The 23766-nt window shown below is 36.1% G+C and overlaps 1 protein-coding gene across 4 annotated transcripts in view; it reads left to right on the top strand.

Annotated features, from left to right (window-relative positions):
• Positions 1–23300, top strand: part of CRIM1 (cysteine rich transmembrane BMP regulator 1) — a 160694-nt gene extending 137394 nt beyond the window's left edge. For 3 of the 4 annotated variants that reach the window (XM_085543280.1, XM_015857694.3, XM_015857693.3), the window contains 9 exons: positions 2508–2664; positions 4398–4519; positions 7203–7412; positions 11110–11325; positions 12764–12982; positions 16231–16425; positions 17073–17195; positions 18260–18447; positions 20266–23300. In XM_085543280.1, coding sequence (XP_085399406.1) covers positions 2508–2664; positions 4398–4519; positions 7203–7412; positions 11110–11325; positions 12764–12982; positions 16231–16425; positions 17073–17195; positions 18260–18447; positions 20266–20442 — 1607 coding nt within the window. In that variant the 3' untranslated portion in view covers positions 20443–23300. The remainder of the gene's footprint in view (positions 1–2507; positions 2665–4397; positions 4520–7202; positions 7413–11109; positions 11326–12763; positions 12983–16230; positions 16426–17072; positions 17196–18259; positions 18448–20265) is intronic. The other variant, XR_014944706.1, reaches the window with a different exon arrangement.
• Positions 23301–23766: the final 466 nt, after the last annotated feature.

Raw genomic sequence — 23766 nt, 5'->3', positions numbered from 1 at the left:
AAGTATTCTGTAATAACGAAGCTTGCGTATGCTGTTAGAGTTGCAGTGACATGTAAGCACATAATGCAGTTTTCTAGACCTCCAAAAGGCAGTTGTCCTTCAGTGATAACTTTTTGAAGTGTTTCCTATCCTCAAACTGCTTGATTTGAATACACCCTTGAAGCTGTTAGTAGCCCATTAGCTGGATCTCTTCCCTGTGAATATGTTAACATGATTTTGGATTCAGGTTCTAGGTGAAGCTGGTTTAAGCAAAAGTGGATAAAGCCTCGCAAATTACCCCCTGATATTTTCAGAAATAAATATCAGATAATAGCAGCTGACTTTCATGAGTAGATTGCAGTTGTCTGTATTCTTTCATACTTCTTACTCATATTGCAGAGCCTTAGGAGGAAATCTGGTTTTACTTGTCTTTCATATTGAACTCGTGATAATTTTACTAACAATGATGTTGTAGGCATTAGCGGTTATAGTTATGGCTATGTGTCAGAGTGACATACATTAAATTTTATTTACATGTCTAGTAAATCTCTAGTCCTGGCTTTTTTTTTTTTTTTCTTTCTTTTTTTTTTTTTCCTTTTTCTTTTTTTTTTTTTTTTCCTTTTTTTCTCATAGAGCTAAACTCTGTTCCTGTAAAATTGGCCAGTTCACTCTCAGTTTTCTGAAAAAATGCCCCGTTTAAAACTGTGGAATAGTGGTTTCAAGAGGCCTGTGCATGTGTACCAGATGGTACTTCAGTTTGTGACTGCTTGTAATTTTCCATGTCTTTTAAAATGGTTCAGTAAAAAGAAATGTGCATAGCTAGATGTGAAGTCAGAAAGCAGGCCAGAATCAACAATTTCCACGATACTAAATTTCTTTATAGAGAATATTTCTCAAAGCCTACTGAGAATCTATGTTCACAGCTTGTAATATTGTACTGCCAGAAATTTAAATATGAGAGCACATTAATTTTAGTAAGAACAAGCTTCTCAGAAAGCATCATTTTTAGTATCTTATTAGGATTGCCTGTAGAGTTCTGTAAGATTATTCTGATGTCCTCATCCAGCACTGATGTAACTCCAGTAAGTTCAGGTGTTAGCAGTAGTCTCTACTGAATTCAGCAAACTTTACCTGTATGTTGGAACAGGCAGAATTTTGATGATATTTTCTGTGTGGCATGATGAGAATGAGGATACTATTCAGCATCTGTTCTTGAGAGGCGATGTTTGTCAGTCAGTCATCCATTCTTGACTTTAAAAAGACAGAATTCAGATTTTTTTTGAGGATAACTCAATACATAAATGATCACGCAAGGACAAGATTGCCTTGAAACTGGATTGTCTAGTTAGTATGTCAACTGTCTGTTTAAATTTTAAGTATTTTATTGGCATGAACTACTTAGGATAAGACACTGTCATCCTGTTTGTATACTACTGTCCTAGATACTCTGACCCTTTTAATAAAGTATATTAATTTTGCATATGTGTATTGCACTTCCAAAAAGCAGTGTCGCTGAACAAATCATAACAATCAAAGCAGAACAGAAGACTGAAAGCGAAAACATATTTAGCCATAAGATCCTGAAGAAGTCACCATTTCGCATTATTTTACTTCATATTTAAATCAGGAAGCCGCACTTTGAAAGCTGTTCTAAACACAAATCTGGACACAAATGACCCAAAGAAACATGCCAGCTAAAAAATATTCCTGTTGTTTCTATGTCTTTAGGGTTTTTTTTTCCTATTACTCCCACACCTTTCCATTTGTACCCTGTTGTTCCTTGACCTATGTTCCATGAGCCCACTGTTTACGCACAGCCACCCAAACACTTCATCTCTGTGACAAAGTACACTTCAGAAAATGAATGGTAGTCATCAATCCAACCTGTGTGGTTCCAGGATTATTCACGGGTCAGTTCAGAGCATCAGCAGGAAATGTCACAATTTACACCACATCGGAGGTCAAAACAGTTTAATTTCTTTTATAATACCACCAATTTCTTTTAATTAATTTAATTCTAGTTAATTTATTTTATATGCCACCAATCCAACATCATCTTTCCTTGCCACAAAAGGCTAATAAAACATAATAATGGATTTCAGGAGGAAGGTCTTTTAGTCTAACATAAGTTTTAATCACCTCTTCCAGTATTACAGTTATATTTTTGAGAAGCAAGTTTTAATCAGCAAACAGGTTACAGCAAACACTCTAAGTAAGGAATAAAGGCTTTGACATTCCAGCCTTTCAATTCTACTTGAAATATGTAGTCTGAAAATAAAAGTTGCTCTATATTGAAGAGAAACCTATTAAATGAATATGGTGTGTCACAATTTGATGTTATTTTAAATGTTTTCTTAGAGGCTGACAGTCATGGATGTTGGTTGGATGTGCATAACTTCACAAAATAAAGTTAGTATAGTGTATTGAATCTACTCCTGTTCTGATCTGGAACTGAAGACGTCCATTGTATCTATTTATCTAGTATAAACTATTTTTGCTTTGCAATCATCTACATGTGTTCTTCACAGGAGAAGAGCTGTGTACAGGCCTCATATCAGGCTGCTCCCTGGAATGTTCCTTTGGATTCCAGACTGATGCCCACAACTGTGAGATCTGTCAGTGTCGTCCACGGCCCAAGAAATGCAAACCTATTGTATGTGACAAGTATTGTCCCTTTGGATACTTGTAAGTGTAATTATTCTAAGCTTATAATGTATGTTTATGCCTGTTTGATATACCTGTATGTATTGAAAATATGCAAAATCTGGGAATATATACTTGTGTTCACTTTGAGAAAATTGGGGAAAATATGAGAAAGAAGAAGTGTCATTACTTAATGTAAGATTAAATCAATTTATGCTAAAATTAAATTAAAATTTAAAAATAATTTAAAAATAATTTAATTTAAAAATAAACAATTGATGCTAACATCAATTTGGATGTTAGCACTGAACTTACATAAGTGGATATGTATATATCCAAATATCCTTTGTTACTTGAAATACAGAATCAAGCTTGCGCCGTTGTAAGTAATAGAAGAGTATTACTGGAAACAGTGGTCATAAGAGGGACTAATAATGACTGGCTCCCTTCAGTTCCTTTGACTGAACATATTACAACTGGTGAACTTCAGTGGTCATTGGTGTGATTTCAGAATAAAGCTCAAATCACAAACCGGTATTTTGGTGGGATGACTCAAAAGTTCAAGCACTGAGAATTTTAAACCTAAAAAGTACAATAAATAAAAGAAAATGTTGAAAGGAGGCAACTACTGATGTTAATGTGGTTGCCATGGATGACCATCATTTGCCTAGTGAGAAGAAGACTGCAGGCTTCATTTTAGATCATGAACAATCATTATGCCCTTCAGGACTGCTCTGTGGGCTGGCACCGAACAACCTGGTTCATCTTCAAATAGAAGGTCTTATAAAATGATAACATTGAATCTTTCACAGAATCATACTTTTTGTAGTTAAGAGTAGTCATTTTTTACCCTCTGTGTGTGACTGACTTACAATATTGACCTACAGAGGAAAATTTAAAATTTCAGTGTTCTTTCTGTACTTCAGTAAGTTGAAACACTGTTTTTCTCTTCACTTTTTTCTCTTGATTCTAACTAAAGTTTGTATAAAACAGTTACATTGGTAAATCTGTGTGAATTATCAAGCAAAGGGATTTTAGAAATTATAGCAAATAATAATAAGCATGGTATAGTAGCATGGAGTAAGATAACGGTGGTTAAAAGCAAGCTGATACAAAGCTTGTGCTACCATGTCAGGAGCCCTGTCTTTGGGGTGGTCTTTCAGTTGCATTTTTATATACTTAGCTCAACTTGAAACATTCTAAAGCTAACTTGAAATCCATCAATTTAAATTCTGCCTTCAGCTAAAGGGTGTAGTTTAATTATATCAAATGTGTGGTTGTTTTTTAAAAATGTTTGATGTTTAATAGTACTATTGTATGGGTTTTTTTTAAAGGAAACAAGCAACCTAATTTTGTCATTGTCTACAAAATATATACTAATAATGGCACTGATGTTAATGAATTGAATAATGTTAATGATAACCATGAATGTAACAGTTTGTAGCATGAAGGGCTAAAATTGTAGTAAGAAATGTTTTAAAATCATTTTATTGCAAACCTCTCTTTAGACTATAATTATTTAGTCTTGTAGTAATGTAGTACATTCTTGACTCAAAAGCATATAGAGCTGTATTATCTGCTATGGCTTGATATGCCTGTTGCCCTTCACATGAGAACATGCCGGCAACATTGATGCACAAACTGAAGGCAACTGAATGTTAAAGACGATTTTCTTAACTTGATCAGTCACTTCAGAGGTTGCTTTTGCTCTAACCATGACATTTAGACATTTAAGGTATCCTGCTGACCTTTAACAAATGATTTTGGTAATCTAGGAAGAACAAGCATGGCTGTGAAATCTGTCGATGTAAGAAATGCCCAGAAATGCCTTGTGGTAAAATCTGTCCAATGGGCTTCCAGCAGAACAGCCACGGGTGTGTTATCTGCAAATGCAGAGGTAGGTGTTGCCGTTTATCACTGCAATATGTTTTTAAAGCATTTGGAAGCCAGATCAAAGGAAACCTACACAGAACCTGTACAAATTGAAATGCCATACCATAAATCTATGTAAAATTCTAATAGGCGAATGTAAGAAATTCTTAAATACAAAATATTCACAAAAATACTTCTATGAGATTTCATAGCCTGTGGGTATTTACTGAAATACTTCACAGATTTGTCCATACTTCCGATTCATTATTCCTATGATTTTTTTTTATTTTTTTTTTTTTTACTGCTTGAGTTTTCAAATATTGGTCTCACCCTCCTGTGTGTAAAAAAAACAAAACAAACAAACAAAAAAAAAAACAACAACCTTATGTTGCCCCCTAAACTGTATTCTGTGTTATTATAAAAACAAAATATCCTGAGATTAAACACTGGATTATCATGAACTATTCCTTAAATTATGTAATCATTAGCAACTCATCCAAGAATAGTTAGGGCAATCATCAGAAAGTTCTGGGGTAGCCATGAGTCCTTGTTAAAACTTTGATCCAAAATTCCTATGTAGGATGAGTGAGTTGGTTACAATCTGCCTGTAAATTGGCTCCACTTTCTAATCTGCCTCTTCTGGAATTAACTTATGCTAGAGTAAATAATAATAAATAGAACCATAGAAATACAGAGATCAGATAGCCCTCTAAAAATGAGTCCATTTCTCTGCCCTCACATGACACCAGATGTATCTGGATAATCCTCAACAGATGTTTGTCTATTTGTCTATGACTTCACTTCTTAAGAAACTCCAATCTCCCAAAAAAAAAAAAAAAAAAAAAAAAAGGTTAAAAAAAAAAGGTTAAAAAAAAAAATCTACTCCAAGCTCTCTAACCTATATTTTCATGTGGTTACCAATATGAGACACTTTAAAATGAGTTTTTTTTGTATTTCCATCTTCCTTTCTGAGATTAAACCATCTACTTATTTTCCTCAGCAGACTCAGGGAACAATTTATCACCATTCCCTGTAGGATTCTGGCAATATTTAAGGGTTTGCCCTTTGACTCCTGAATCTGCTATTATCAAAGTCAATGAAACACAGGTCTTGTAATCTCTACTCACAGTTCTGAAAATGGATACTGTATGTTTGCAGCTGCAAAAAAAAAAAAAAAAAAAAAAAAAAAGGCCACTGGTTCAGATCGTAGAGCTGCATTTAAATGTCTGATGTCCCTTACTGCACCTTAGGCTGAACTTGCCTTTTCTGACTCTTTTCTGACATGTCTTTTCTGACATTCCTGACTCATATTTTCCTTGTAAACTACTATAATTCTCGGTTTATTTTCAGCCATACCTGCAGGTATTGAGTTATTCTCATTTTGTATTTGGGAACCTGATTTCTTCATTAAGTATTTCCTTTTGTACAACATTTAGTTATAAAATGAAAAATGAAAGCTATCTCAAACTGTTGTGTTAATCTTGGATGTCTGCTTATGTGCTTACTTTGCTTTTCCAAATTTAGGAGCTGACATAAGAATATCTTAGTAAAAAAAAATGCCTGAATACATCAGATATTTTAAAACATAGAAGTATTGTACCCATTTGCCTTTTTTTTTTCTACATTTCACAAAACAACGTGGTAGTGCAGTGTCTGTATACTGAGTTCTTATTCAAATGATGTGCAGCAAACTCACTTCATAGCATCTGCTTGTCATTCCTAGGCCACCATTCATAAATCCACCACAGCTGGAGTGCTCTTAGTTTTTTGATGAATTTGTGATTTCTTTTTAATTAACTAGAAACATGTTTTAACAAGTCTTCTCATTCTGCACTATTTTTTAAAATGAATAATTGACAAGCATACTAATACGAACAGCTTTACATATGTAAGTGTAGGTGTATGACTGAAAGCAAGTCAGTTCACTGACAAACTGACCCCAAATCCTCCATCATGATAACTGTTAGGGATTGTTAGGATCTAAATTCACTGCTGATTAACAGAGAATTTATTGAGGCTGAGTCCTTCTGCTTATCAAGATCCAAATGAGACTTTATCATCCCGAGGCCAAAAGCCTCCCTGTCCTGGCTGAGAGCAAGTAACGCAACAGCACAGACAATTGTATTGTCATCTCAATAAAACCCAGGAATGAGGGATAAAAATGGCAGAGCACTCATCTTCCAAACATCATTTATGATAACTAACACAAGTAATTTCTTGTATGAAATATTTCCAGCATCTGGCATGACCCTCTTAGAATATGCCTGTATTTTTTTTAAATTCATGATACAAATAGAGCCATCTTGTAAATACCTTTAAATTCTACTAGCTATCGGGTACTCGCACTACAGATAACATCTAAAACTATTCTGGTTAATTTTAAATATGCCTCATGTTTTCTACCATTTCCTTACATTATTTAGCCAGTACTGCATTACTGTATGATTAAAGACGGTATAAGCACAACAGAAAGAAGTGATTGTATTTTTCAAGGCAATAAATTCTACTGTGTCTTACTACAGCCTTCAGTATACTTTGTAATTACTTCATATGTCTCCAGTTTATTTCTAAATATCAATGATACTTTCATTAATAACTTGATCTCATATGTACTTTAAAGATAAATGCAAGCCAAGCGTGTAGTATTTATATTTTTCTAAGCAATGCATGCTTATTAGGAAATTACATTTTCTTTTGACTTCTTGCAGAGGCAACTGCTTCTCTTATGCCTCCAGTTAAAACAGGCTCTTGCCTGTCAATGGATGGGCGCCGACATGAAAATGAGGAGAGTTGGCACGATGGATGCAGGGAATGTTACTGTCACAATGGACGAGAAATGTGTGCCTTGATCACCTGCCCTGTTCCTAATTGTGGCAACCCCACCATACATCCGGGGCAGTGTTGCCCATCATGTCCAGGTAACATTCTCTCTTGTGTAATTGCGTTTCTTTTCACACGGGTACAATAAATTCTGCATTACAATATAATTGTAATAAGAAGTGATAAAATGCAGAACACTTATGAGAGAACATTACAGTATTAGAATGTGGACAGATGATGAGTAATTCCCTGACTTAATATTGATTCCTACAGTATTTTATATGCTGAATAGATTAGTTTGTAATAGCATGATATTGTCTATGACTTGATCATAAGTCATGTTACAAGTAGGAACAAGGTTTGTGGTGCTAATAGGAATAATGAAATAGTAAGAAAGTACTTGCATGATTCAAGCAATTATGAATGGTTTCAAATTCCTTGAAAAGAACAAGAAGTCTTAGAAACAAAATATATTGCCAGATCTTTTTTCTGATAGTGACAGAAAAGAGTGTATCCTTTCTAAGATGTCATAAGATAATGGAATCATCGCATCATTTGATTTGGAAGGAACCCTTAAAGACCATCTAATCCAACTCCTGTGCAATGAACAGGGACACCTACAGCTACATGAGGTGTTCAGAGCACTGTCCAGCCTGACCTTGAATGTCTCCACGGGTGGAGCTTCCACCACTTCTCTGGACAACCTGTGCCAGTGCCTCACCACCTCTACTGTAAAAAACTTCTTCCTCATATCCAGTCTAAATCAACCCTTTCTTTTAGTTTGAATCAATTTCCCCTTGTCCTCCTATGAAGAGGTCTGTCCCTTTCTCTCTTATACCCCCTTCAGATATTGAAAGGTGTCTCTCAGATTTCCCCCAAAGCTTTCTCCTCCAGGCTAAGCAGCCCCAAATGATAGATCTCTTCATAATCAGAAGAATTCTTAAGAATGCTTCAACAAATGCTGATGTCCAATCCATTTTGCACCCTGTTGTGAACAGAAAAACGTAGTCCTCAAAAGGACATGGGACTGCAAAAGCTGGATCTGCCTTTCAGCATCTCTCTGCATGTACCACTGGCTCCCAGTATTGAGACTGGGCATGGTGTCTGTGGTTTCAGTGCCAGTCATGGTGTTGCTTTTGGCACAGTTTTGTTACAGAACCAGAGCTATTTCTAATACTGAGTAATTTAGCAGTGATTACTGAGGCTGAGCAATTTCTACTTAGCATCATATTAATGACAAACATTATTGAAATTGTTAGCTGACTTGGAAACATGAAGAAAGTTACTCCCACTATTTGTGCACACTTGAGGATCCATCCTTTACTTGCTTCCTTCTCTCCCATTATTAAGCATATGTCTGGTTTTGTCAGGTTGTATGTAAGATTTTTGCCACATCAGAGTGCAGTGTATTGATTTCACACCACTGCTATTAAATGAATATCATGGCTTTCAACAGATAAAAATGCAGTTGTATATGTGAGGTTGTGAGCATGACAGTCAAATGTATCTAACATAAATAATTAGCAGTCTCAATGTAGTGAGTTTTAAATCACACTTTAGCCTACTGACAGGGAAGTGGCAGCTCTCAGAAATCTCTTTTCAGACTGAAAAAGTTGTTTATGCTCAATTTCACATTTGGTTTTCAACAGAACAAGAAATACTTGGCTAAAATACTCATTGAAACCATTTTTCTATATATTATGGGATTCAAGTGGATTGTCCCAATTCTTATGGAAAGCTCCAGGTTTCCTGCAAGATTTAGAAAGCCTTTAACTTCTAGTGTTTTGCAGAAGCATGCTTCTCAGACTGTGTGCTTGCCTTGCTAGTTACTCCATTAGGAATATAGTAATTGCACATTTGCAGCAACTCAATTGCAATAATACATCAATACCAATGCTGGTAAGGGAGCTGTAAGCAGTAACGTACATACAGCAGTACTCTCTGGTAAGACATTTAAGATTATGAGCAGTATAGAAGCTGTGACTTAGCAAAGAACTTAATGCAAAGCTTGCCTGACTTTGGATGTTTTTGCATAAAATGTAATAGATTGTTCCAGCTGAAATAAGTCAAGACAGTGACAGGGCAGCAGACTAGCTGTCACTTCAAGTGTGGTAAATGCTACTGAATCCTATCTGCTATTCAGGAATGTATGCAATGGGAAAACGGTGACATAAGTTAATCATTGATAGATGAGTTTATTCCCTTAAGGAAGAAATATCAAAGTACTTTCTGAACAGGGAAACATCAGCCTTAGTCTATTTTCTTGAGCTCTACCTGTCATTTTCCAGAAGAGAAAGCAAGTGATGGAACTGGGCATCTTCTGTGAAGCAGCACCGCAGAGCAAATTGCACAAACTTAATTCATCAGACAAATACAACATTATTAAGAGTGTGGTGAGAAGCACATGTACTTTGTTAGCCTTGGGCTATCCAAATGACAAAAGTAGGAGAGAGGGACCTACAGAAAATGGTTTAGGGATACTGAATAATTACCTGGAGGTCACTGTCTAATCTCTTCCCTTCACAGCACAGGAATTTTGAGGGAGCTTAGTTCTTAATGTCCAACATCAGTTGGGTTGAATTGAGGCCAAAGAGCAGTGTGCCTGCAGCTTTGTGTTGCAACACGTTAAACTTATGGCTCACGGAATTAAATAAAATATGCCAAGTGGGGCAGCTTGGTTCCTACATGCAGTACATAGAGAAAGCTTGTTGGTTCATGCCAGGTCCACACCAACCAGCACACTAGCCTGGCATCTATTTAGATTACTTAGAAAATATTACAAAGTTGTTGTTTTGTAATTCATCCATTATGTGCAGTGGGGGCTTTTTAACCAGGCTGTGTAAGTGTAGTCCATGGCTGCGTTTCACTGATGGAAATTGCTTAAACACTGTCTTAACACAGGACAGGTCTCTTTTTTATTTTTAAAACACCTATCGATGAAGAGAGCCCCATTATTTTAATGACCTACTGGTTGGAAGACGTTCATATAGATCAAGGATTCTACTTGAAGGAGGTCAGATCCATTCTCTAACTTCCTGGATTTCTAATCCAGGCTGGATGTGTCCTTGGGTAGGGCTGTAGGATTAATGTAATTAATTGTGTGAAAAAGAGCTAAGATTGATTCAGTGAGATAATCACTGAAAATAAAAGTCTACTCACTGGGTTCATCTTGGATGCTGTTTTTACTTCAGTCATTATTGCAGATTATTTTTTTAATTTTACTTCAAGAAACAATCTTTCACTGACATATTTCCACTAGTGTTAAGTGCTTTTAAGTTTGTAAGGGCTATGGATGAAGATTATCTGCTTTTGGTTTTAGTCTGGCATTGAATGTTACAGGCACAAATCACATCGGAATTTTATCATAGGCAGTTGAATCAACTGCGTACATACTTATCCACCCCTTCAGTAATTGCATTTGTGTTATTATTTAGCAATTAAGAAATTGTGCAATTTGAATAGATGTTCAGAAAATGACAGTTGTCTCTTGGAATTTCTATGTTATAGATTGGTTTGTTTTCTTTCCAAAATTCAAGATTACTTGGTTATCTCTGATGCATATTAACCAGCATTTATTCATATTGGTTCCCAAAGTGTTCCTTGTTCATCTTTTTTATGTTTTCTGTGAGATTCAAGTAAGTGACAGAGAGTTAAAACGAGCTTCTTTAGGAGTGAATTTATAGCTGGTATTGTTAGTCCTGTTTTCAGTAACAACAGCAAGGCTGAGTGTATGTTTTAATCATATCATTGGAATCACAGTTGATCTTTCTTACCTTCTAATTCTGTTTTTTCCAGATGAAATAGTTGTGCAGAAGCCAGAGCTCACTAGTCCATCAATCTGTCATGCTCCTGGTGGGGAATACTTTGTAGAAGGAGAAACATGGAATATTGATACTTGCACACAATGTACATGCCACAGTGGACGAGTCCTGTGTGAGACTGAAGTCTGTCCTCCTCTTCTTTGTCAAAACCCCACTCGCACACAGGACTCCTGCTGTCCTCAGTGCCCAGGTATATATTAACAGCTAGTTTTCATTGGTCTTTTCTTGATTTTAGAATTTGTGTTATGAATACTAATTGTTTCAGTGTGTGCACAGTTGGTTGTTGCTTTGCCTTTTTCCTTTAACATTTTGGAGTTAAAGCCTGCAGTCCTCCCATTTCAACTGCGAAATTTGACTGTGTGCAATAGTTATCTTTTCTGCTGGGGGAATTGTGGTCCTGAAGTTTGGACACCTTCTCTGAGGGAAATCTAATAATGTCAGGGTTGGATATTTGGGATTTGGTCACAAAAGAACATTTGCTGTTTTTATCTTCACTTGATATGATTTGAGAGTGACTTGAAGGCAGCTGACTAATATCAGACCATTCCAGCCCAGCAGTAGACTGTCTCACTGTGTCAAGAAGGTAACAGGATTTGCTTTTCCCTAGGGATAGAAATACAATTATAAGTAAATGTGAGCTCCTGTTTTACATAGCAAATGGGGTTTAATGCAGTGGAAACTCAGTACAGACGTAGGATCTGTATGTAAACTCATTGAGAAAATGTTTTTCTTTATTAAAAACAAAATCTAAACATTTTAGTTAAAAAAAAAAAAGTATTCTTTGCCATTTCTTCCACAGGGAGTTTGTTGGTTTGCAAGTTGTGGTTTTTTTTTTTTTCCTAACAACATATTTTCAGCTAAAAAGTTAACCTGTTCTCCCAACAACCATTTTTCTAATTAAAAATAAATGTTCACAATTATTAAATTTAACTTCAAAATACTGTTTGGAGTTCATCTTTCTATACTAGTTATGTGAGAAGCTCAGTTTCCTATTTTGCATAGTTAGATTGAGAACTTGATCTGAGTCCCATTATGAATCTTTTTATCTTCTTAAGTGTTCTCTGCACCTACAGTCGTATTTCTGGGTCTATAATGTCTAAGATACAGCTTCATTGCAGAAATATCTCCCCTGTGTGAGTGCCTGAGAATCAAAGCTGACACATCAGCATCAAGATGAAACCTGAGCAAGCTCCATCTGTTTCTCCACAGCTTATAATTATCTCATATAAGTCTGGAGAAGATGGTAGCAGCATAGTAGCTTTTTACTTTGCATCGCAGGAGGCCAGGAACTGAATCTGGGATTCAGCTTTTAGACTTAAAAAAAAAAAATCTATATCTCTGATTTAAGATGAATTCCTATATGCCTGTCCATTTAGAGCACCGAGTCCCTTACTGAGAGCCTGCTTTGGTTGGTTGTTTTTAGTAAACTCTGTAAAGGTTTACTTCAACTTCATTCTAGAGCATATAATGAGATCCTTATGAACTGCAGGTACTGAACTGGCATACATGACAAGAATGAACTCTATGTAGAAGAAACATCAAAGAAATTAGTTACTGTAAGTTAACTGACTTAATTTGTTTATGTTAGTTTTTAAACTAACTTTATTTGTGCATTTATTTGTTTACAGATGAGCCTCTTCAGCCTTCGTCAAGCAATGTCAGCATGCCCAGTTACTGCAAAAATGATGAAGGAGATATTTTTCTGACAGCTGAGTCCTGGAAGCCCAACGTCTGCACCAGCTGCATCTGCATGGATGGTGTAATTAGATGCTACTCTGAGTCTTGTCCACCAGTATCCTGTGAGAGACCTGTTTTGAGAAAGGGACAGTGTTGTCCTTACTGTATTGGTGAGCAAATAAACATAGTCCATAACTTGCTGCTCCTTTCTTGGAAATAAGAAAGATTTATTTCCAAGTTGAAATACGTTTTCCTGTTTTGGGGAAAATGCCATTTGTGCCTTCTGTTGAACTGAAGATTAAAATCTGCATAGGGAGCTTTGAAGATCATTATTTGCAGTTTCTAGGTACAAGTGCAGGAATATAAAGATATAATTTTCATACAGACTTGAGGATTTAAAGGAAGATCTGACTGATAATGTATATGTTATATCAAGGTATGCAACTCTGCAGATAAAAGATTACAACTGCAGATGATAAATAGAAGCATATGATATTTCACAGTGTACAGGAAATAATACCAGAATTATGGTATAATAGATAGACAAAAGGTTATATAAAGGAGAAACTCACCAATGCTGATGCCTTCAGTCTGGCTAGAAAATGCTGAGGCTAGTCACCCAGTCTCCATGAAGGAGCAATCTCCAAAAGGGATGCTGTCTTAGTGGTGGTCAGCCCTTAAATGAAGTCTAGGAGAGGTGGAGTCAAGCTCCACCCCTTCCAGGAGCACAGCTGAATTACCTTCACCTGTGCTCCCACAGCTGACCCAACACTTGCTTCAGCTGGTTAATCAGAGGTTCAGGCTGTGATCAACAGTTTCCCATACACACAGACTGCAGAATGAAACCTTCATGTTTCTTATTTTTTGCTCATTTCTTTAGAACTGTGAAGAGCATCTTGGTAGAGGTTCTTCCTTCCTTGGAATTTCCAAAATGTTGCTGGATTTTAGCACTGTATTTTATTCTACTTCTTTCTGGATCCAGATCTTGTCCATGTCTAGGAAGTCAGCACAGGTTTAAATTCATAATCTTGCAGGCCTTGGGTGCTTTGTTGTTTTCTGAATCCTCAAATTCATCCTGTGTTCAACGTTTTTCTTTCTTGTGTGAAGAAGGATTAATTAGGAAATATAACCATCTTCATTAGCGAGGATAAAGGGTTATCCTTGATGAGTGAAAAGATTAGTCTTATGCAGAAAGCAGCATTGATGATGTATGTTCACAAGATGTGCTTGATTTCCTGGTGAAGTTAGATGAAATATGAGAAAAGACAAGTAGAGCTGCACAGTCTTTTGAACTGCATTTTTCCATGTGGGTTCTCACTGTTCTTCTCCTTTGTTTCCATTATTCTCGAGTGCTTTTTGGTGTTGTAGCCTTCATCTTTATCCTGTGTTTATAGTCTTATAGAGATGGACATCAAGCAGAAGATATGCACAGGATCTTCCTTTAAAGATTCAGAGGTGCAACACTGCTACTCTGAGTTTATCTTTGTTGATTTTTATAAAGAACACTGTATGTATTAAATTTTGATGTGTTCTGTATAAACTCATGAAACCAGAGCAAGTTAAAGGACTTATCCAGCCAAGAAGGCTGCAGACTTGAAGAAGCTGTCCTGAGTGTGGAAGGGTAACATTTCTGAGAGTAGATCAGTCCAGGGTGAACAGGGAGTGCTCAGCTTGAGTTCTGAATAAAAAGTAAGCAATAGTGAACTACTCAGGTTGTTGCTTCTCTCTCTCCTATGCCATACCTACATCCTAAACTAAACAGGGCTTCATTGGCTCTTTATGAGCACTTTTAACACAAAAGTTATTGTTTTTAAATGGAAATGTTATGTGTTTTTTGCTGCTTTTGACCACCTTTTCCTCCTGCTCCTACTTTCCTATATCTCTCCCATATTCTTGTAGAAATCTGCTTGAAAGGTTGGAGTCCATGTCTACGTCCATGGATGCATGTATGCCCAATCCAAGGTCTTCTGGAACTTCTAAGCTTTTCAGATGCTTTCATTAGTATTTTCTCAGTAATGCTCAGTAGTCTTCTTTTGTATTTAAATTTACTGTGTCCAAATATATGGCACTGGTCTGCTGACTGCAAACCTTTTTATTCTAGGTGATATCGATCTATTATATTGTCTCTAAATAAAATCTGTAATGATGGCCAAAATATTTAATAAGGATTTGTACTTATTTGTGCTTATATTTGGGAGGTAATTCTAGCTGACATATTTATATGAGTAATCTGCATGAATATTAAACCAGTATTTCTCTAACAGCTTAGTAAGTTTCTTTGCAATTTGGTTCTGCTGTCTCATGCATCTGCTTAATGTGCAAATCCAGTATCATCACCATGTTTCTTCATAATAGCTTCTGCCTCTAGCAGAAAAAGGTACTGAGAAGCTATAATGAAAATGTGGTTCTGTCTGGGTTTTGGAGGTTCTGCTGTGTACTGCTTTTCCTTTGTTTGATAATCTAAAATGCTACAGCAGCAAATAAACAACCTAAGTTAAGCAATTCATTATCATCTTCACAGTGAAATAGAAGGTATAGTACAGCCAATCTGAAAGACTTGTGTAGGTATCAGCATTACAATAAAGATATATTGAATGCTTAAAAAGAAAATGAATGCTGCTTTTAAGTGTTTTCCCAAGACCTACTTTATTTATCAATCACATCTAAGTCTCTATTACATAATGTATCAAAAACTGTCTGAAAAGATGTTGGTTTTATAGTTTTCAATCTTTGGTAAAAGTGTTCTGGAGCCTAACCTCACTTTTTTAAGGGTTACTATCATGCCATTTTCCAACTTATATGATACTGACCATGAAAAAACATACTTGCTACGCTTTTTGTGGGAGTTCCCATTGATGTGGTTACAAAGAATAATCAAATCCCCTTCATATCTGTTTTGGTATGACAAATAGTCAAAACACTTGTAGTTACCTCAAGAGTTCCTTCATTCTTCTTGCCATCCTGCCCAGTCTTGTCTTGAAGTATTCCAGACTGAGTTTGTCTGTCTTGAACCTTGGTAATTAGAAATATAGGTTGGCTTTCTTCTTAAATAGGGTTTAAATAGGATTTACTAGGAAAAGAGGAGGAGGATGAGTTAGGAGTCTCAAACAGTCAAAAAAAAAGAAAAAGTATCTCTTGTTTTATCTTAATGTACACAGTACTTTGGATAATCACTGCTTCATGTCCCAGTCATCCGTCTTCTAGCCTCTTGCATGAGCAAAATCAGAGGCATCAGTTTGGATGTACTTTATAAAGAAGCAAAAATTATAATTCTGAAAAATCTACAAAATATGTGAAGAAGATCTTTTAATTATAATTGGGATTTCTTCATAGCTATTTTTTCACTGTTATATTTTGGGAAAAGATGAAGTCTGTGTGCAATTGGCCATTCTGACACTGCTCTGTTTTCCTTCAACAGAAGATACAGTACCAAAGAAAGTGGTCTGCCACTTCAATGGAAAAACATACGCAGATGAGGAACGCTGGGACATCGACAGCTGCACGCACTGCTACTGCCTGCAGGGCCAGACTCTTTGCTCCACTGTCAGCTGCCCACCCCTCCCCTGTGCTGAACCCATCAATGTGGAGGGAAGCTGCTGTCCCATGTGCCCAGGTAACGCGATGTAACAACTTAGGTTATTGCAGTGCTCTTTTCCAGGACTGGCAGTCAGGTTTTTTATTGTTTTTCTGAACATCAGTCCACATTGAATGATGTCATGGAGACATTTAGGCTTTGGGAAAATGAATAACAGGATAGGCACGCTGTGCAAACATATAGGTTGAATTTTACTTACTCTAAGAACTTTTGGTGGTTTTTTTGCTGTCTGTTGGTATACAAAGTTATGACATTAAATGAATGAAGTAAGAAAATGGATAGTTTTGCACTTCTGCATATTTGCCCAGTAATTAACATTTCTGTCTCTTCTAGGTCACTACCTTTCAAATATTTCATTACTAACATATTTTAACTTGATATGTATGTAATATGAAGTTGTCTTCATATTGACACAAGGGACATGAGAATTGCAACTGCTTTTTAAAGCTACTCCTGCCATATTTTTGCAGGTGTTTGCCTTCTTATTGAGTCAGATAGGAACTACTTGTGGCAGGACAATTCAGCAGTAGCCTCTCTTTCACTTCTCCTATGTTGGGGATTATAGGAGAGGGGGAAAAAAAGCCAGACGTATCTAATCAATTAAGAGCAGCACCAGAAAATAAATAAGCTTGTAATTTGTGATAGACATTCAACTCATTTTGCAGAGATGTATGTACCTGAACCTACTAACATCCCCATTGAGAAGACTAATCATCGAGGAGACGTTGAACTAGAAGTGCCAAACTGGTCAACGCCAAGTGAAAATGACATCATCCACATTCACAGAGGTAAGATCTGTTGTAAATAGGGCTAACTCAGATCCGTAACTATTCCCCATGTTACACATATTTGTTTTGAGCAAAGAAGACTCAGTCTATTAAAGTATACTTTAAGCAAATTTGATCTCATTATCATTACATCTTCAGCTTGGAAGACACATCTGTGTTGGTACGACAGAGTTCTGTACAGTTATGAATATGATAAACTGGTGAATGAGAAGTGATTCTGCAGTGTCTATTTCATATGCAAGCTAGAAAGCAGGATGCTATTATATCATAAGCATCAATGAACTTTGATTCAGTCTATTTGACATTTTTGTATTAAAAGATAAAAACAGAAGAACGTACAATACCTTCATAGAGTTGCAGGGGTTGGAAGGGTGCTCTGGAGAGACAAAACTATAGAGTTAAAGTGTTTATAATTGCAACATTTTCATGTTTCAGAGGCATTGGTAGTTGGTTTGGGTCTATCCTGGCTAAGAAACTGTAAATGGGCACTGAAAACTGTGGGAAAACTGTCACTAAAAATAGCCGTGCATTGAAATTACATGAAAAACTGTGTCTATTAGACTGTCAGTGGGCTGTTTTCCCAGGCTGGATGGTGCAAGTACTGTAATAATTTCTCAACAGGTGAGAACAGACAGGACTGAACTGCTCTATCAGCTTAAAAATATTTAAAAAGATTAAAAAACAAAAACAAACACCTTTTTATTGTAAGCCTGCCAGGTTTTCTGCTGCACAGAAATACAGCATATTTTTTCTGTGAGTGGGAATTTGGTTGTGATCAGAGAAGATAAAGTTAATAGAACTGAGCTGTCACAGTTGCTTATTATTGCTCCTTTAGATTCCGTCCAGTTTCCTCTTTTTGATGGCCTTTTCCTGGTTAATGTAGTCACTATACCAAGTACTAGCTTTCAGTTATTCTAATTTATATATAAAAAAGGGACATTTTTTCAGGAGAAAAAGTCCAAATTCATGAAAATGACAAGGTTTGTGACTAAGACTTTTCTATTATTTATGGATTAGAGCCCATTTATGATTACTAATGTCAAATGCCCACATTTGTCTTGCAGACATGAATCATCTCCAGGGAGAGTACAGAAGTGGAAATGGGCCACACCCCAGTGAAGATGCGTCAGTTAGCTCTGTTGCCTTGGTGACAATTCCAATCACGATAGCGCTGTTAGTAATCATCATCTTTCTGCTCATCAATCAGAAAAAGCAGTGGATTCCAGTGTCCTGCTACAAAGCTCCAACAAAGGTGCCATATTCATGCCTATTTCCAAGTTCTCACTATTCTGAGAAATGAGATTGACTGGAATATTTTGTGAGATGCAATTGAATTCACATCATATAAACTCAGTTATTTTTCATTTAAGCCTGAATTCTTTTTATACCTTCGAGGCTGGTAGTGTTCATTTATCTCCTGAATAATTATTCTCATTATCGAATGAATGCCAGTAATTTCTTGCTCGATGCAGTGATGAGTGGAGACTGGATGGAAATCAAGCTCAGCAAAAAAAATCCAAAGAAATTCCCAGCTTTATATGTGTGTATGCAATTGAATGCAGTTCTCATCTGCATTCATCACTTGGGAGAATGGTATTGTTTTCTAAACTTCCATCTACTTTCAAAGTATGAGATACTGTAAGTGCTAGTAAAGTTCATCACATTTTCTAATAACAGCAACATATTGGACAATTTTAACATAATATCACTGGTCGGTTGCAAGAAGTTTAATGAATTTGAAACCAATAAGGATTTTTATTACAGATTTTATTTACACTAGAAATATCATAGACTAAACACTGTTGTTCAGCCTGTTCAATGATAACAAAGTCCCATGAATGGCACTTTTGATAGTCGAGTTTACTATTTCCGAGGATATCTTTCATTTTTTATGGAGCTGTTACTGATCTTATAAACCATTAATATATAGCTTTTAATCTCTTTAATCTTCCTGATGCTAATGAAATAGTCTAGTATTTTGAGCAAAAGTATTCCTACAATCTTAGTCATTCCTAGGAGTTTTGGGATTGGAACTACTTTTCAGAGGAGTACATGCTCCATTATGCCCTTTAAGCTGCATGTCATCAGGTTTACTTTCTGCTTTCTCTATGGTGACTGTAGGAGAAGGGTTTTGCAGCTTGTAGATATTTAAATATGCTGAGAAAGCAGAAAACAAATGCATACATTTGATGTTAATCTAAAAATGGACACATAGGTACTATACATAATAGTATATAGGATTAGCTAATTTTATTGACGCGCCTTAGAAGTGGTCTTTAAAGGACAATGGTACATCAGATCCAGTAGAAGATGGGTGCACTGTTGAAGAAAACATACTGCTTCTTTCTTTGTCAGGAAGGACAGGTTTTTCCACAATTCACTGAGAGATTTTGCACTTCTGCTATACGCTCTCGAATTTCGTCTAGGAAATAAATGGGAGATCTTGTCTCCCGCTGTTCCTGTTCCTTTTTGTCACGTAAAATTACACATTAATATTGTAAAATGTGGCCTTATTTTGTGTTTTTATTCCTTGTTTTGTTGTAAACTCTTTTCTTACCTGTGAGTCAACTGGTTTCCATAGAATTGCTCCTTAAGGTAACAGAATCTCACATTTAATGGAGGAGACGATCAACTTCAATTGCTTAAATAAAAATAAAAATAAAAGAAATCTCTCCCATTATCCTAGTGGTATTGTCACTAAGAACAAAACGTTCTTGAAAATGATCAGCTATAAAGAGGCTATTAAAGTCTTGGAAACAACCTCCTGCACCTCTGAGGTAACAAGTTTAAGTCCCTGCATAGTGGGAGACGAATAGGTAACACTTTAACTGGGAAAAAGAGAATACCAGAACTTTACTGAGAAGATAAAAAATAGTGATTTGTAAGGGGCTGTTGGTTTGTTATTGTGCTTGGCATAAACCTTTACCATGCTGTGCAAGAGTCCAAACTGTTTCACTGTCAATTTGATTTCCCTTTGTGTTTATGGGTTTGTACCACAAACATCTGCAAGCTGTGGGCTGAATACAAAAGAAATAATAACTGATTCAGCGTTCTCTTTCTGTCTTAACAGCCATCTTGCCTAAACAATCAGCTGGTGTATGTGGACTGCAAGAAAGGTACTATGGTCCAGGTGGACAGTTCTCAGAGGATGCTAAGAATTGCAGACCCGGATTCAAGATACAGCGGATTTTACAGCATGCAGAAACAGAACAACCTACAGGCAGATAATTTCTATCAAACAGTTTGAAGAATTGCACCCTTACCAAGGATTTAAGAATGAGAGAGAGAGAGAGAGAGAGAGGGAGAGAGACTAAGTCTGCTATTGAAATAAAGCTAGAATTGTGCACTTGCTTAGTGGATTGTATTGGGTTTGTGACTACATGTACAGCTCTAAGACCTTACTGGGATGAGCTCTGACTCCTGCAATGTGCCAGAAAATGCATTCCCACTTTTCCTTGAGATAACTGACCAAGTGTTTTCTTAGAACCAAAGTTTTAAAACTTGTTAAGGTGTATTTGCTTGTAACATAGCTATAGAGGTTTTTGGGGAGGGGGAATCAGGGGCTAGGGGTAGGCAATGAGGCTAAAGGAAGTTTCGGAGAAGAAAAGCTGGTCATGCTTGGTTGGAAAAGAAAATGAATAAATACCACCAAGCAACAGGACAGTGGCTTTTCTTGTTGTTCTGAAATTGCATCTGTTGCAGTAAATCCTATCCCCAGGTTAAAAAAAAAAAAAAAGAAAGAAAAATAAAATAAAAAGGTCTGACATTTTCTTTCCAGCTGTTGCTACAATAATATACTCATAGAACAGAATTTGTCACATCACAGGTGTGGTGTAGCTGCAAATATTTTTCTATATGTTGAGAAGCTGCAGTAGTTAATGAAATAGCAAGGAAAAGGTTATAGCAGAAAATAAAGGGTGGGTTTATTAAGGATGTACAAAATTATACCTTGTGCTGCTTTTTGGTTGAGTTTTTTTTGTTTTATTTTTGTTTTCTTCAAAGCTGACTGGCTAGATTAGCCAGACTTTGGCAGAGTTAGCATATGACTGAGGCCTAAGTAATTCCTGAAATGAGCACTGGATCTTTTGACAGCAGTATTGAAGGAAGGAAGGAAAAGTCAAGAACACCATGCAGTTCCAGGGGCTTTTGTTTGTTTGTTTGTCTGTTGTGGTTTCGTTTTGTTATTTGATATCAATCTCTGGTTGTTCATACAGGAGAAGGAAAAATATTATTTTTGTCGGACAAAGCTCTTGCTTAAAAGAGAGTAAAAAAAAAAAAAAAGAGACTGTTTTAAGGTTGTTGTTTGGTTTTGGTTTTTTTCCTGTTGATGTTCTTATTTACTGGTATGCAGATTTAGAAACTACTTCCATGCTAGGAAGCTGCTTAATTTTAATTGTATATTACTCAAGCACCTTTTTTGAAGCTCAGAAAAAGAAAAAAAAAAAAAAAAAGGAGATCATGCTTCTTTAAACTTTAGCATTATAGGAATATTTATGTAAATATAATTATGCTAAAACAACAAAAAGTATTTGTATGTTTGTGTATATATATGTATATACAAATGCATGTAGGTATACGTATGTATATATACATGCATGTGTATGTACACTATACGTATATATACTGTATATATAAAATACTATGTATACAGTATATATTTTTTCTATTTTTTTTTTCTTGTTGAATGTATTTTTATCTGAGAGAGATTTTACCCAGCGCAGAAACAGATAAACAGGCATTCCATATCAGTGCTTAATCACTTGTGAGTTTAGAAAAGACGAGAAAAGAGCATCTCATTCTACCTACAGTTTGATTTGATTTGAAAGTGTTTGTGTGTGCGTGTGTGTGTGTGTGTGCACTCTTGTGTTTGCGTGTGTACAGTACGTGCACGATTATAGCAGTAAGCGTTGCTCTTGCTACTTGCTACATTTCAGGGTGTTTCTTATTTTTCTTTTCCTGCTTAGCCTTAAAAAGGCTTCTTAATGAATGCGTTGGCTAGAGACACTGATGACAATATACATGCAGCACTAATCAGCTCCATAAATAACACCATCAGCTCCTGGATTTTCTGTTGTTGTTGGTTTTTTTTCTTTCTTTTATTTCTTTTGTTTTGTTTTGTTTTTTCAAACAATTGTTTGAAACAACTACTGGAATATTGTCCACATTAAGCTGGAAGTTTGTTGTAGCTTGCCTCATTTATAACTCTGGCTGTATAATACAATGTTAACTTTCCAAACAGGTCTTGGCACTTTTATACTAATTACCCATTTGTGCATTGCCTTTTTTTCTTTTACAAATGCTTGTCATAAGAGACACAGATACCCAGTATGCTTAATGTGAAAAGAAAATGTATTTTTTGTAAAGGAACTCTCAAGTATTGTTGTAAATACTTGGTCAGAGGTTGCTGAACTTTAAAAACTGAAAAGAAAAAAAAAAAAAAAAACCTAATTTATTATTATAATGACCTAATTTATTAATCTGAAGATTAACATTTTTTTTGTTTGTTTTCGAATATCAAAAAGGTGTTCTAGCTGTTTGCATCAAAGCAAAAAATAGGTGTATCATTAAAGGGTCAACATTTTTTCTGCTTGTGTAACTTCCATTTCCAACCACCAATAAGAAAAAATGTGGTCTCCCCAGTGTTTTGTACTCAATCTGATATTGAAACAGAGACGTTTCTGTCCAGTCGCTACGAAGATGTTGTCAAGACAAGACATCCATTCCTTGCATAAGAGTAAGCAGTCTTTATCCAGAAATTGTAAATGCTTGCTTTTGTTTTACAATCAAGGCCATATTCTGAAAATATTAGCAGGATATAGGACATGGTGTAAAATGTTTTTTTTTATTATTATTATTTTATTATTATTATTTTAAAGATATGATTTATCCTATGTGCTGTATCCATTACACTCTTTTACTTTGGTTCCTGTTGTGCTCTTGTAAGAGAAATGCAGATATAATTTTTCTGAAGAATAGATGCATATGTGGCACTCGGAGTGCACTGCGGTTCAGCAGATTGCTTGTTTACTTTTTTAACTGTAAGGCGGTTTCTTGTAATTTGGCTCTTGGCAGCACAATAAAAAGAAAAAAAAAGTTTTAAACCTACTGATGTCTGTTTCCTGAAACGTTCGTATTTACTGCTTCCACACACTAGGCCTTGAGGCGTTCGCTTCTATCTTTATGTTGCGACAAGTCATTTAATGTCTTCGGTCAGAACAGCTGGGAAAATACTATGGGTGAAGAACTGTTTGCAGTTACTGAGAGCTCTGGGTTCTACACTAAAGGATTTCCACACTGAAGGGATTTGCGGCATTCCAGATAGTTTCATTGAAGTGCAGTCAAAAATAAAGCTGTTTCTGATGTTGACTCCATCTGGTCCAACCTTATCTCCCACAGTCAGTCACGCCGGACTGCAACACAAGGTCCTGTAGAAGGGTTGTTGACCCTTCAAGTACTTCATAGAATTGTTAGAGGTGGAAGGGACCCTTTAAGGCCATCTAGTCTAACTGCCTGCAGTGAACAAGGACACCTAAAGCTTCATCAGGGTGCTCAGAGCCCCATCCAGCCTGAC

This window comes from Coturnix japonica, chromosome 3 (assembly GCF_054131305.1).
Source record: "Coturnix japonica strain WE chromosome 3, WE-NBRP24, whole genome shotgun sequence".
NCBI classification, from domain to species: Eukaryota; Metazoa; Chordata; class Aves; order Galliformes; family Phasianidae; genus Coturnix; species Coturnix japonica.
The sequence above is the reverse complement of the archived record's forward strand: the minus strand, read 5'-3'. Positions and strand labels throughout refer to the sequence as shown.